The following is a 13,148-nucleotide window of genomic DNA, read 5'->3' on the forward strand; positions in this document are numbered from 1 at the left end:
CATTTATATTACTTGTTTTGTGTGAAATTAATAAAATACATTCAACAAAGAGAGTGTGATTCTTTTCAATATATTTGAAACAAAATATTTACAAAACAAATTAACAATGAAGCAGGTTCTAAAAGTAGTCCAGCAGTTTGACATTCATTGAAAATAAGTTATTTATAATGTAAAAAAGTTCAGGCAAAGACCAAAAGGCATGTGTGTACATATACAAGAATACATACAGAGTAACAGGCTGCCCTGTGCGCAGCAGGCACGTCGACGCTCGCGTCCCTGATTCAAAGTTCCAGTCAGCGTCACAAAAGTACAGACAGTGCATGGGTCATAATTAAGTATTCAATCAAATGCATAGTTAGTAAATCAGTTCATTTCAACTCGACCATCAACACTTTATCTTCCACAGAATAATAATGATGTATGTATGCAGTGTGCTGCTGAGATGAAAGCAGATAACACACTTTGCTGCTACATGGAAGGCTGTGTTGAATTATATGATGGTTTTACAATATGTTTATGCACACAGGTTTAAGGTAACTAACTATATTATTTATTTATTATCATTACATTATGTTCTATGTGTCTGTATCCCGTCCCTTTCTGCTTCTCTGATCTGCCTCATGTGCTGCTGTGATACATATTGATGTCTCTGTGTACGCTTTACAGTTTTGATGCTTGAAAAGCTCTTTTTATAATCCTCTATTACTGCAACTTTAACGTGCTTTGTGCATTTGTTCATTGCTCAGTGAATAGTTAAGCACTTCAGATAAATACAAAGCCCTTTGCATTGTAGCTCGGCTATTACTTCTAACCAACAAGCAGAGCTCAGTTTCCAAACAGTTCAGCTTCTATCGCGGTATATATATATATATATATATATATATATATATATATATATATATATATATATATATATATATATAAGAAAGATACCCCATATATATATATATATATATATATATGGGGTATCTTTCTTATATCATTTATCATACTTAAGATACTTTTTCACAGTGCAGGGAAATTAAAAAACATTGAAAATAAGTCAAAACTCACAGGAACACAGGGTTTGCAAAATCACAATGCTCAACACAAAATAAATACAACTAAATTAAGAAACGAATACAGAAAAAGATACATCTTGAGGTAAAAACATGCAGGAATAAATTAAGTGTGCTTCATGTCTGCAAAAAATACAATGAGTCCTCTTCATCTTGTTGCCATGGTAAACCATCTGAAGCCTCTGCAGCGTGTTGGGCACCGTCCCTCTGGTCTACGTTGGGCAAAGCACTTTAATAACAGTAGAGATGAATATTAGCAGAGTTGAGTGTGCAGGGATGAAGCCTCAGCATGAAGATCAGTACAAATTGCAAAGTAGGAGATAAAGAAAGGAAAAACAAATGGGGAAAAAAAATATCAAAATTTTGGCACACCCGTTAGTGCTGATGACAAACATATTTCTAAAGTAGGGTGAGTCAGTGAGGATAAATACTTTCACTCTTAGCAGTGCTAGATGACTAATGATCATAAAACTGTGTTTAATGTTAACTGCAGGGTAAATAGTGCTTTAACGTGTATGGCAGTGAGTCACTGTCAGTGAGAGGGATCAACCATGCTGCAGACAGTTACCGTGTGGGAGAGGGGGTGTAAAGTGAAAAGGAAAACATCAGGGTCAGACTGCACTACAATTCAGTGGTAGAGAGGGGGCGCTCTCCCAGTTTGAATGGCCACAACCACAACAGTGCACATCACATGTGAAACAAACCTCTCTTTCCATCGCTCACACCAGAGCTAGTGAGCGCAAGGCAGCGACAAGTTAGATCATAAGAAGTAGAGAAAGAAGACGTGAAAGAATGAAAACAGAACATGTGTAGGACACCAACGAGATCAAAGATAGAGCGCCAATGTTTTAGCAGGAGGCACTGCTATAATACAGACCGTGCAATGCAGTGCCGAATTGTAATAACTGTTCTGAGAGCTCTTCTTGTTCATTGTTGATGCATTTAAAAGACCTGCTCTAAACTGCAATACCAAGCAACGGCAATGTAACTTCACCAAATGTGACTTGATTGTCGATATCAAGAATGTTTCGAGATGTTTTTATTTTTTTAGAATGAACTGAAACTCTTGACTGAGATGTAGGAAACAAAATCTAAACAACTACATAATGTGATAAGATGGCCAACAGTAATGTGAAGCATAAATGACTTAGAGTAAATGTAAAACCGCGGCTGTGGTTCTTTAACTTGCGGCAGTCACAATTGATCAGTCATTGATCCTTTGGTTTCTGTGAAACATCATTTACAGTGCAGACACACTACCAACATATCACACCAGCAACTTCTAGTGTGTTAAAAAAAAAGACAAAGAAAAAAAAAAAAGGAGAAAAGCTCACCTTTGAGAATATAGTCTGTTAAGAGACTGGGCACCTTGTCACTGTCGTCTCTCATAGCTTGTAGGACTGCAAGGCAGCAGAAACAGAGGAGTGAATGGATCAATCACAGTCACTAAAATTCAAGTGCTGCTGGTGCAGATGAAGAAACATACTCTTAGTCAGGATCTGGAGGTCCTCAAGCGACGGAGGGTGTCCCTTTTTCTCATAGGGGATGACTGTGGTCAAATACTGTAAACCGACATGAAGACAGGGAGAGAGAAAGATAGCTGAGATAAATAGTTCTGTGGGATGATATTCCTGTAAAAGTGTGTATTTTCAGTGCAGAAAACAGGAAGATAAGGTTCAGCAGCGGAGAGAGAAATACAAAGTAAACCTGTCTTTCACTGCACCCGCTTCCAAAGGTTTGCCGGAAGCTGTTCTGAATGACAGAGGAGATTCCCTCCATGCTGAAGCGCTGAGGAGGAAGGAAGTAAAGTGGAGAAGCATAAGACGAGAGGGGTGACCAAAGATGGGAAAATATTCCAGGGAAATACAGTTTGTTGGAAAGCAAATACAGCAAGAAATGCAAACAAACAGCGGAAAAGAAAAATCTTAATGGTCCCATGACATGGTGCTCTTTGGATGCTTTTATATAGACCTTAGTGGTCCCCTAATACTATATCTGAAGTCTCTTTCCCGAAATTCAGCCTTGGTGCAGAATTAAGCCACTAGAGCCAGTCCCACAATGAGCTTTCCTTAGTATGTGCCATTTCTGTGTCTGTAGCTATTGAGGAGGAGAGAGGGGGGGGCAAGGTGGAGGGTGGGGGTGTGGCCTTGACCAACTGCCACTTTGCTCGTTTGAAAGCCATGATGTCTCTTTCTCATGGGTGGGTTAAATTCTCTGGGTGGGCAAAGCAGAGAAAGGGGAGGTAACCTTCCTCCTTATAACCTCATAAGGAGCAGATTCCAGATCGGCCCATCTGAGCTTTCATTTTCTCAAAGGCAGAGCAGGATACCCAGGGCTCGGTTTACACCTATCGCCATTTCTAGCCACTGGGGGACCATAGGCAGACTGGGGGAACGCATATTAATGTTAAAAAAACTCATAAAGTGACATTTTCATGCCATGGGACCTTTAAGATGGAAAAAAAAAAGAAAAGTGAAACAATAAAAGCACTCACTGATCCGAGCGTCTTCTCCGTGTGGCCCTGCGACGTCCCGGCTCCACCTTTAAGCTTCTTCTTCTTCTTGAGCAGCTCTCGGTGCTCCTTCTGTCGGTTCTGTACATCAATGAGCGCTGAGATGAAGCTGTTCTTCACCTCTTTCTCAAAGTCCAGCTCATCCCTGAGAGCCAACTGCTGCACCAGCTCCTCTGAGAACCTCCTGATGATCGTCTCCGTCTCCTCCAGACGTTCATTCAGCTCGGCAACACTCAGGGACCTCACCCCTGGACCACCCACCCACACACACACACACACACACACACACACACACACACACACACACACACACACACACACACACACACACACACACACACACACACACACACACACACACACACACACACACACACACACACACACACACACACAAAACACAGCTGTTACTGATGTTATTGATCCTTGATTCATCAGTTATTACACATGGACCGATCAAGGGTTGCAGGGTAACTTATGACACCATACAATCATGAGTCCATTGCCCATTGATAACATTAAAGGTTTGCATTATTTGAGATGTATTTATGTCAACAAATCCTATTAAAAGACCAAAGCCAGCGATGCGTTATTAGTCCTTCTCTCAATAATTTCCCTCCCTGGTCTGTTGCTCTCAGTCCATTCATTCCTACTGAAAACATAAACCGTCAAACACGGATCATGAATATTTAGTTTCATTAAAAAAAAACAGCTGGGCACTGTAGTTTTTATTAAATGTTATTTAAACAGAAGTAAATAACGTATTTGTTGTGGACTATTTTTAGCCGTGGATTTATACACAAATGGTGCTGAAGTTAGTATTTATGTCAGCAGGATGGTATGTGTCTGTGTGGGATTGAGTCAAGACAAACTACAGTGCCCAGGCTCATTGTAATAAATGAACCTGTTCCCTGGTGCAATGGTGTGGCTCATTGTAACAATAGGAGCTAATTGGTTGCCAATAATAAAACTATACCACTAGGGTTATGCTATAAATTTAATGAACTTGTACTGAAGCTCACACTGGTTTGCACCTCACTTTTTATGCATTCTCAAAGTTACAAGACACATATAAGAGAATGCATCATGATATTGATACTGTACCACTGACAAAAGTGAAGCAAAGAATCTTAAGAGAATGTATCATAATTTCAAAAAGACTGCAATATACTGCTTATTTGTCCCACCCCAAATCCTTATTAGACACTAACTCGACTCATAGCTGGGGCTCCGGGTGGACCACTGGACGTCCAGGGAGAGCATCGAGAGGTCCGACTGAGAGGGATTGTGCCCTGCCTCCATGTCGGGGGAGTCCTGCATCATCTCCTCTATCTCCTCGATAACCTGCGCAGAGCACCAACACACACATCAGAGAGGCAGCACTCGAAATAACCTAGCAAACATCAGTTATGTTGTGGGAAACACAGAGTGATTTCAGCCCATGTTAAGCTGCTGCCCTGCATTCATAGACTTGATACTGTTTGGCTACATCTGGAATTAAGAACACCTGAGGTTGATGTTGACATGTCACTTACCTGCTCTGCTGTGAAAAGGGGCTCCTCTGCGAGGCAGGAGACGATGATGGAGTGCATGTCCAGCTGCTCCCTCAGCTCCTCATCGTCCGACAGCTCTGCCGTGACATCAGTCTTTCTCTAGCCAGGAACAGAGCAGGGGGAGGGAATTTAATCAAAGCTAAACCCTGGCACAATAAATATTTGAGATTTGCGAGATGAACGGAAAAGAGATTTGGGGAAGGAGGGGGGCTGGGGTTGAAGGGAAAGTGGGACAGAGAAGGGATGGGAGGGGTAGAGTCACGCACAGGCTTCTCCTCCAGGTTGAATGTGGGGATGTGGAGGGAGCACGTTCGAGACTGTTTCCAATCCACCGGCATCACACGGCCATAGTTACTGGTCAAAACCTTCCAGATTCTGTGGAGGACCAAACAACATTTCAGTCCAAAATATAAATGATCGTGAAATGATTTAAGTTTTGTTTACTCTTCATATTACTCAGCCTGTAAAAGCAGTCTGGAGAGAGTCCAAGAAAGTAACCCTGAGACTTCAGAAACTAAAGGCATGCAGAGTTTGAGAGACATTTATCAGGCAGAGAAAGTCTAACAAAAGGTGCTATTTAATTGCATTTATTTATTTTGACGCATACTAGTCAGGATATCTTATTCAATAGCAACACTTAATATTCAGACCTGGTTTAATAACAACAATTTATGGAAAACAAACCTATTCTAGCCAGGGCACTGGTAGTGACTCTATATACAAAGACACCAAAAAAATATTTTCAGACATCACATCCACAAATGTCACAATCAGATTAAACTGTTTTGATGCAGAGGTTGAGTGTAATCCTCAACAGAATTTATTAAGTTGAAAATGTCATAGATGATGACATTTGAAGGCATCACAGAAGCCCAGAAGTGCAGCATGGTGTCTCCTGATGGAAAACTGAACTTATGTTTAGTGCCAGTTTTTTTCACACTGTTTATTACTAAAACGCATTAAATGTCTTTGGAATGGCAATGTGCTGATATGAAAAAATCAAAAAAAAAAAATCAAATATATATATATATATATATATATATATATATATATATGTATCATTAAATTTTAATTTCTCACCACTTTCCTGATTACTGAAATGATTAATAGATTATAAAACATAGTTGCAGATTAATTTCTTGTGATCAACTAATCGATTAATCTAGAGCTGCAAAGATTAATCGATTAGTTGTCAACTTTTAAATTAATCGCAAACTATTTTGATAATTGATTAGTCGGTTTGAGTAATTTTAAAAAAAATTTAAAATTCTTTGATTGCAGCTTGTTAAATGTGAATATTTTCTAGTTTCTTCTCTCCTCTGTGACAGTAAACCGAATATCTTTGAGTTGTGGACAAGACATTTGAGGACGGCATCTTGGGCTTTTGGGAAACATTGATCCGCATTTTTTACCATTTTCTTACATTTTAGAGACCAAACAACTAATTGATTAATGGAGAAAATAATCAACAGATTAATCGATTATGACAATAATTGTTAGTTGCAGCCCTAGATTAATCAACTTTAGCTCTAAATAATCATCATATAGGGTATTTTTGCAATACCAATAGCCTATTCATGAAGATTTATGATACAATATAAAACAAACACAAATACAGCCTACAATAAAAGTGATCATAGAAAACACAAGTGCAATCAAATAAGTAGCCTATCGGCTGCAAAAGCAAAAACATAACTTCAGTCCACTCATATCGACCAATATCTGTTTTTAAAAGCCATTTATACTATGCCGATATGAGTGCGCCTAGTGTGTGTGTGTGTGTGTGTGTGTGTGTGTGTGTGTGTACATTTCCAGTCTGTTATTTTAGTGGCAAAGCAGATCTATGTTCTGAGTTTTGATGGCTTGACAAAAGATGGTGGCAGTGTCACTGTAGCCTATAGCCCCATCACATCCTCAACATGATTTCACCATTTCGAAGAATCATTCCTGATCTAGGAAATTAAATGTCCCATTTAAGATAACATTTGTAGGATTTTTTGTTAGATAAAGGCTTAACATCTAGGCTATATTATTAAAAACAACTAGCCTGCCTGCGGACAGGCCGGAAACAAAAACACTCACTCGTCTTTCTCCAGCAGCGAGTCCTCGGTTATCACATTCACAAGAGCGATGCTGTCCGTCTTGGCGTTGAAATTTCGGAAGCACACGGATAACTTCTCGTCAAAATCGTTCACTAGGTCCTCCATGGACCTGAAAGCGACGGTTTCCCCCAGGGAGGAGCTGCTATCTCGCAGCTCCGGGATATCATCATCATCATCGTCCAGGAGAAGCTGCGGTGCTGCTTCCCCCGCGGCGGAGGCTACAGTACGGCCCTTCTGCGGCAGCAGCCTCTGGCCTGAAACCATGCTCAAATCACCCAAGATCGGCCAGTCGTCGTCGAAATGTGCGATAGGTGCAGCCATAGCCCGGACCAGCCTAATAGCCCCGGGTTAACGATGGATGTGTCGTGGGACTGGCAGGCCTCAGCATCCTCTCTGAATACCCGCTCGCTTCCCACAGCGAGCGATGCTGACCCGGACAGTTAGCCTAGGCTATGGCTGCACCGCACCGGGCCGACTAGTGGCTACAAGTAACCAAACCAGAGCACCATGATAGCATGGTGACCGCTATATTCAGACTTAATGAGCGTTTGGATATCAAGATACGTTTTCAAAAGCACATAAAAACATACTACATAAACATTATTCATTTCATCAGTTGGTCCCATTGTATTTAATATTTTTTCTTCTTGTTTTTTCTTATTCATGCAAAAAAAAAAACGAAATAAGTTCATGTGTGGTGTCGCAGGCCTGCAAGCCATGTGTAGGCTACATAACTGATGAATGAAGGATAAAAAAAACAACAGCTTTGTTTTCTGTGTCTGTGTGTGTGTATGTGTGTGTGTGTATGTGTGTGTGACACAAACAAACCGAGAGATGACAGCGACCTTCTGCGGATGAAACAGGAAGTACCCAGCCATCACGTCATTCTACAATATCAGCTGCACGCTGCACGCTCTGCGTTGCTAATAACAACGGACTCCAAACAAACTGGAAAAAAAAACCTCGGGTCACCCTATGAAGAGGCGCCGCCTGTTAATATTCGAGCTAGTTTGGGATATTTATTCTTCTAGTTCACTTGCAGTGCCTAACCTGACTCAGGTAAAATGAGCTCACCTTTGTCGATGCTGAAGAAAACGAGGCGCGCTCCACTGCAGGGCCCTCTGGATGACCAACGGTAGGTTATGGTTATATTCACTGGGAACCATCCAAGTGCTATAGCTCATACAGGAAACATTCTATACATTCAACATGTCTTTGACCCGCAGGGGCAGACAAAGCGTGCCTTTCAGGAGGAATCTGTTCAAAGGTAGGTTTCTAGTCCAATCTTATACTAAACATATACTGCACTGACAAGTCACTGGAACAGCACTCATCACCAGTGGAGGAAGCTGATCCTTTACTTAAACTTAAAGCACTAATAGCACACTGTGAAAAAATAAGTAAATTAAAGTAATTCTAATAAAATAAAAATAAGGAAATATAAATAAGGAAACCAATGTAAGGTATCAAAAGTAAATTTGTGATACAGTATATCATCACATTATTGTTATTCATGCATCAATGTGTAAATAGCATTTTACTGTTGTTGTTGGCTGAGGTGGAGCCATTTTTTTTACAATTTTATATGAAGCTGCAACTTATGATTATTTTAATTATGGGTTATATATATAAAATGATAAGAAAAAAGCTCTTATTGGTGGATTGAATAAGGTCTTCATATGTTTTGTTTGTACTATACGTTACATTCCACTACTGGTTACACTACTCTGACAAACAGATTTTTGACTTTCACATTTTGGGATATTTTTCTGCCAGAATTTCAGGCTACATTGGCTGATGATGATAATGATGATGATGATGATGAATCCTCTGATCTAAATCCTCCCCTGACATCTCACACTCCAGCTAATGATGCCGCCACTTCAAAGTCAAAAGCCCCTTTGAAGAAAGGTATGAGGAAATACAAAGTTTTTGTAAATTCCAAGCCAAGTATATCTTCTTTTATTTATTGGTACACAAACTGAATCTTTTAGCTTACTATATATATATATATATATATATATATATATATATATATATATATATATATATATATATTTAAGAGGGCAATGTATGTTTTCACGTACTTTAAGACCCTGATATTTAGGTGCTCCACCAAGCGACTTTGAGCTAATGTCTGCCATGATGCAGCGATTGAGCCTGCTGGAGAAAACAGTGAAGAGCCAAGCACAGGAGATCAAGCGCAAGGTGAAAACACAGCAAAATACAAAACAAACATCTTTCAAACATGTCAAACTCACTTTAAATGTCTTCTTAAAGGATACAAGGATTTCTGTCTTGGAGAAAAAACAGATACTTCTGAATACATCAGGTAACATCTACAGATATTTGTTTTGGATTTAGATTTCATTTCTAAATAAATGAGTTAGATTTTTGACTACATGTGGGCTGTGTGTGGATTTAGAGAGTACCCACGATCTGAGTGGCAGAGACGGCCTTAAAAGAAGGTGCCAACAACTGCAGAATCAAGTGCGTGAAATGGATGTAAGTTGACTTAATAAAACATTTGATTAACATGTGATTACACCATACTGAATTCTACTGATCCCTACCTTGCAGAGCTTTCTGAATGACTATGGTTTGATCTGGGTGGGAGACGGGGAGAGCAGTGACTCTGCTGAAAGGGAGCAGCCACGTAACTTAGAGAGAGGCCTCTGGCAGCCAGGTAGTTTCCATCTGCCGTCATTTTTACAGGCTTCTGAAACATTTACCTTTTCAAAGAGCAATAATATCGTCGTAACATCTACCTAAAATGATACTTAACATGTTGGGTATCTTTATTTTGCAAGATGGCTCTGTGATCAGGAGCTTCCACATGAACTTTGACCTGGTGCTGCAGAGGATCAAGGAGCTGAACATCCTGGCAGGGGAGGGAGAGTGTTTTGTGCAGTCGACAGCCACTAGGGGACAGTTGGCAAAAAAGGATCTTATTCAACTGAGTCTCTATAGCAACGGCATTGTCATGTTTGACGGTCCTTTCCGCTCTTATCAGGAGCACAGCACCCAGGTGAGCTTACTAACTAAAGTTGCACTGGAATGAATGTAATACTTGAACCATGGATTCTTTGGTGGCTCAAATCCTCTTTCTTTGGTCTTTGCAGCGGTGCATGCAAGATCTGATGGACGGGTATTTTCCATCTGAGCTTCAAGAAAGATTTCCAGATGGTGTGCCTTTTGAGGTGTGTGTCTATTTGTCTGTGAGCAAATGTATGTATGTGCAACTTTGCTAATTCGTAGACATTTTTTGTGCAGGTTCATGACAGACGAGATGAGGACTTCATCGTACCGTGGAATAAGTTTCCTGGCGAAGGACAGGCTGTTCGTGGGAAGAAAGATGAATCATTAAATGCCGTCAGCTCTCCATTACCTGGTCTGTTCTGCAAAACGTCACACCGATACAACCAGAAGTCGGACTTGAGATGGAACTCTTCATTGTTATTCTTGTGTTTTCTTTTGGTCATAGGCAAGAAGTTGAGCATGGATCGGTTCCTGAGCAGGTTACCAAAGGTGGTGGTGAAGGCTGGTCGTGTGATTGATATCAGGGACTCAGTGAGGGCTGCCCTGCTGGTGAGCAGCAAGCAGAGAGGATCCACCTCATTCCAAGAACACCTACTTAGCATAAGCATTTGTACCCACAGGTCTCGTGTGTTTAGCAGATGATCACTATAGTTCACTATCTCGTCTGTGCTGTGCTGAATGTACACTTACCACTTACTTAAGTATGCTTCTTATTATCTAACAAGTACTTTCACTAGGATTCATCTGATGCCCGGAGAAGCAACTCAGTGATCCTCATAGACACGCCGGCACTGCAAGTGATAAAAAAGAGGTATTACATTTTTTTGTCATCAATTATGCAAGCACACGGATTCTTTTTTACATACCATCAATTGTGATACACAATTTCTTGCCTAAACTGACGGAGGATACTTTAAAGATACAAAATAGGCCGGGATGAATTTTGCGTAAACTATCAAATGATGCACAGATCTAGAATATTTCCATTTGATCTAAAGGTAGGGCCATCATGCAAAAATATTGAATCTTGGGTTTACACTCAGTGCAAGATACAAGACATTCAGTATATAGCCTACGGTGCTGTCAACCCGTGTTCAAATCACCATCCATCATGTAGAAATTACAAGGAAAACGGGGTTTATGGGGTTAAAGGAATTACTAAATCCAAGAACACACTACATGATGTAAAGGCTGATTAAATACGGATTTGGCCGCAGCGGCTGATTGTCAAGATTACTTTATGCACTGGTCGGAAAAAATAGGGCAGGTCACCATGGACAGCCAGCACTCGGTAGCTTGTGATAGGGATCTGGGATCTCCTAAAGGAGCAGTTATTATATTATGTTCTGAATGTTAGGCCTTTCCCACTGCAGCTGGGTTACACTCTATGTAATGAATATTATATTGGTTTACTGTCACTAGACTGCAGACGATCAGCCCTGACAGGCCTTCGTCTACCTGTGATGTCATCACACTCAAGATGAAGTCAGAAGATGGGAATCATACTTACATTCTGAAAATGTTCTCCTCAGAAACATTCGGCCACCTGCGGCAACATCTGGACAAACACAGGTGAGACAACGTCCTCCTGCACTGACTAAGTATCTTTCGGTTAGCTTCGGTCTTTACAATATGTGACACTGCTTGCTTGCATTACAGAGGGGGTGGTCTCCCTGGTTACGACATCATCAGTGCTTACCCACGGTGCTGCTACGATGATGACCGCCAGACGTTCCAGTCATGTGGACTAACGACTAATGCTACTCTGCTGCTGCGAAAGAAGCAACAATAAAATGAACTTTTTATAAAAAATGTTAGGCATCAGCCTTCTTCCCAGCACACATTTTGACTCGTCATAGTAGGAAAAGCACAGCGGTAACTAATATCCGGCATGCACAATACCAGGACCCTGACCCCCCATTATATGCCTGGGATCATTTTTATGTTACGTAACATGAGGGCAGGGATTGCTGTGCCTCTAAAAAACGGAGTTGGTGGTCCACCGTGACTGAATGAATGTAACCGATAGCGGAAACACTACATTTTATAACGAGGTGGTCATGGTCATGGTCGATACCCGATTGGCTTAATAAGATACATTTTACGGCCGATACCAATCCGGCCTATCGAGTCGCTGCATCCCAAGCTATTGAAAGCTAGTACTCGTGGTTTTCTGCACAGAAGGGATGAATATACTGTCTATCAAAATTAAATAAACAAATTAAAACAAAATGTTGAAAATCTTTATTTCTAAAATATGCAAATACAAACAAAGACAAAAAGTATGAAAATATAAACATCTTTTTCCCTTTCGCAAAACATTTGAGATGTTAAGGCATGCGGAGCCTGACTTTTCCAAAGATAAATCTTGTGCCATTTCATTTAAAAAAAAAAAAAAAAAAAAAAGGTCCCATGAAAGAAAAAATGGCTTGAAAAAAAACAAAAAACAAAGACATTGTTGCATATATTTATATTAAAATCCCTTTATCTTCCTATGTGTATCACCTATTTAATATAGTATTTTTTTAAATGGCTTATCCTGCACTCGGGGCAAACAAAACTCCATTCAGTACAATGTGATTGGGGATTTTGGGGTGATCCAGCCAACCCCTCCCATCTTCATCACGTCTGATTAAAACATGTTCCTCTTCTCCCTGAAGAAGGTGAATCTTTCCTATCACGTCCCATCAGCCCCAACATCTTATTGAATATGAAACGCATCAAACCACAGGAGAAAATTACAATCTGAAAGCCACTTCATGGGACCTTTACATGTTTACTCAAAACAAATTAGCACATTATTACAGCAAACCATTAGGAGGCTTTCCCAACGAGTTGTCAACGCAAACAATAAGAAATAAATAATACTAAAAGATTAATACTG

The 13,148-nt window shown here is 40.3% G+C and overlaps 2 protein-coding genes across 10 annotated transcripts; one reads left to right on the forward strand and one right to left on the reverse strand.

Moving 5' to 3' along the window:
- Window positions 1-968: 968 nt before the first annotated feature.
- fez2 (fasciculation and elongation protein zeta 2) lies at window positions 969-7,876 on the reverse strand. Of its 3 annotated transcripts, XM_039805022.1 has the most exons (10): window positions 7,206-7,876; window positions 5,390-5,498; window positions 5,106-5,222; window positions 4,782-4,914; window positions 3,553-3,818; window positions 2,766-2,846; window positions 2,545-2,620; window positions 2,393-2,458; window positions 1,763-1,788; window positions 969-1,287 (listed from the first exon to the last, which is right to left on the reverse strand). In XM_039805022.1, the coding sequence occupies exons 1-9, from the start codon at window positions 7,544-7,546 to the stop codon at window positions 1,778-1,780; spliced, it is 1,200 nt and encodes a 399-aa protein (XP_039660956.1). In that variant the 5' UTR covers window positions 7,547-7,876; the 3' UTR covers window positions 969-1,287; window positions 1,763-1,777. The 3 variants fall into 3 exon arrangements, with proteins under 3 accessions (XP_039660956.1, XP_039660954.1, XP_039660955.1); XM_039805020.1 differs by lacking the exon at window positions 1,763-1,788; XM_039805021.1 differs by having other exon boundaries at window positions 969-1,788.
- A 144-nt stretch (window positions 7,877-8,020) lies between these two features.
- On the forward strand, window positions 8,021-12,496 carry ubxn11 (UBX domain protein 11). 7 transcript variants are annotated; one of them, XM_039805015.1, is made up of 14 exons: window positions 8,024-8,360; window positions 8,452-8,492; window positions 9,002-9,136; window positions 9,333-9,433; window positions 9,506-9,557; window positions 9,651-9,730; window positions 9,806-9,911; window positions 10,036-10,253; window positions 10,348-10,425; window positions 10,499-10,616; window positions 10,710-10,813; window positions 11,002-11,075; window positions 11,687-11,836; window positions 11,924-12,496. In XM_039805015.1, exons 1-14 carry the CDS (start codon window positions 8,290-8,292, stop codon window positions 12,054-12,056), a joined length of 1,461 nt encoding a protein of 486 aa, XP_039660949.1. In that variant the 5' UTR covers window positions 8,024-8,289; the 3' UTR covers window positions 12,057-12,496. The 7 variants fall into 7 exon arrangements, 6 of the variants coding, with proteins under 6 accessions (XP_039660951.1, XP_039660947.1, XP_039660948.1 ...); XM_039805016.1 differs by having other exon boundaries at window positions 9,651-9,715; XM_039805017.1 differs by having other exon boundaries at window positions 8,021-8,360; window positions 9,333-9,557; window positions 11,797-11,836.
- Window positions 12,497-13,148: the final 652 nt, after the last annotated feature.

This window comes from Perca fluviatilis, chromosome 7 (assembly GCF_010015445.1).
Source record: "Perca fluviatilis chromosome 7, GENO_Pfluv_1.0, whole genome shotgun sequence".
NCBI lineage: Eukaryota > Metazoa > Chordata > Actinopteri > Perciformes > Percidae > Perca > Perca fluviatilis.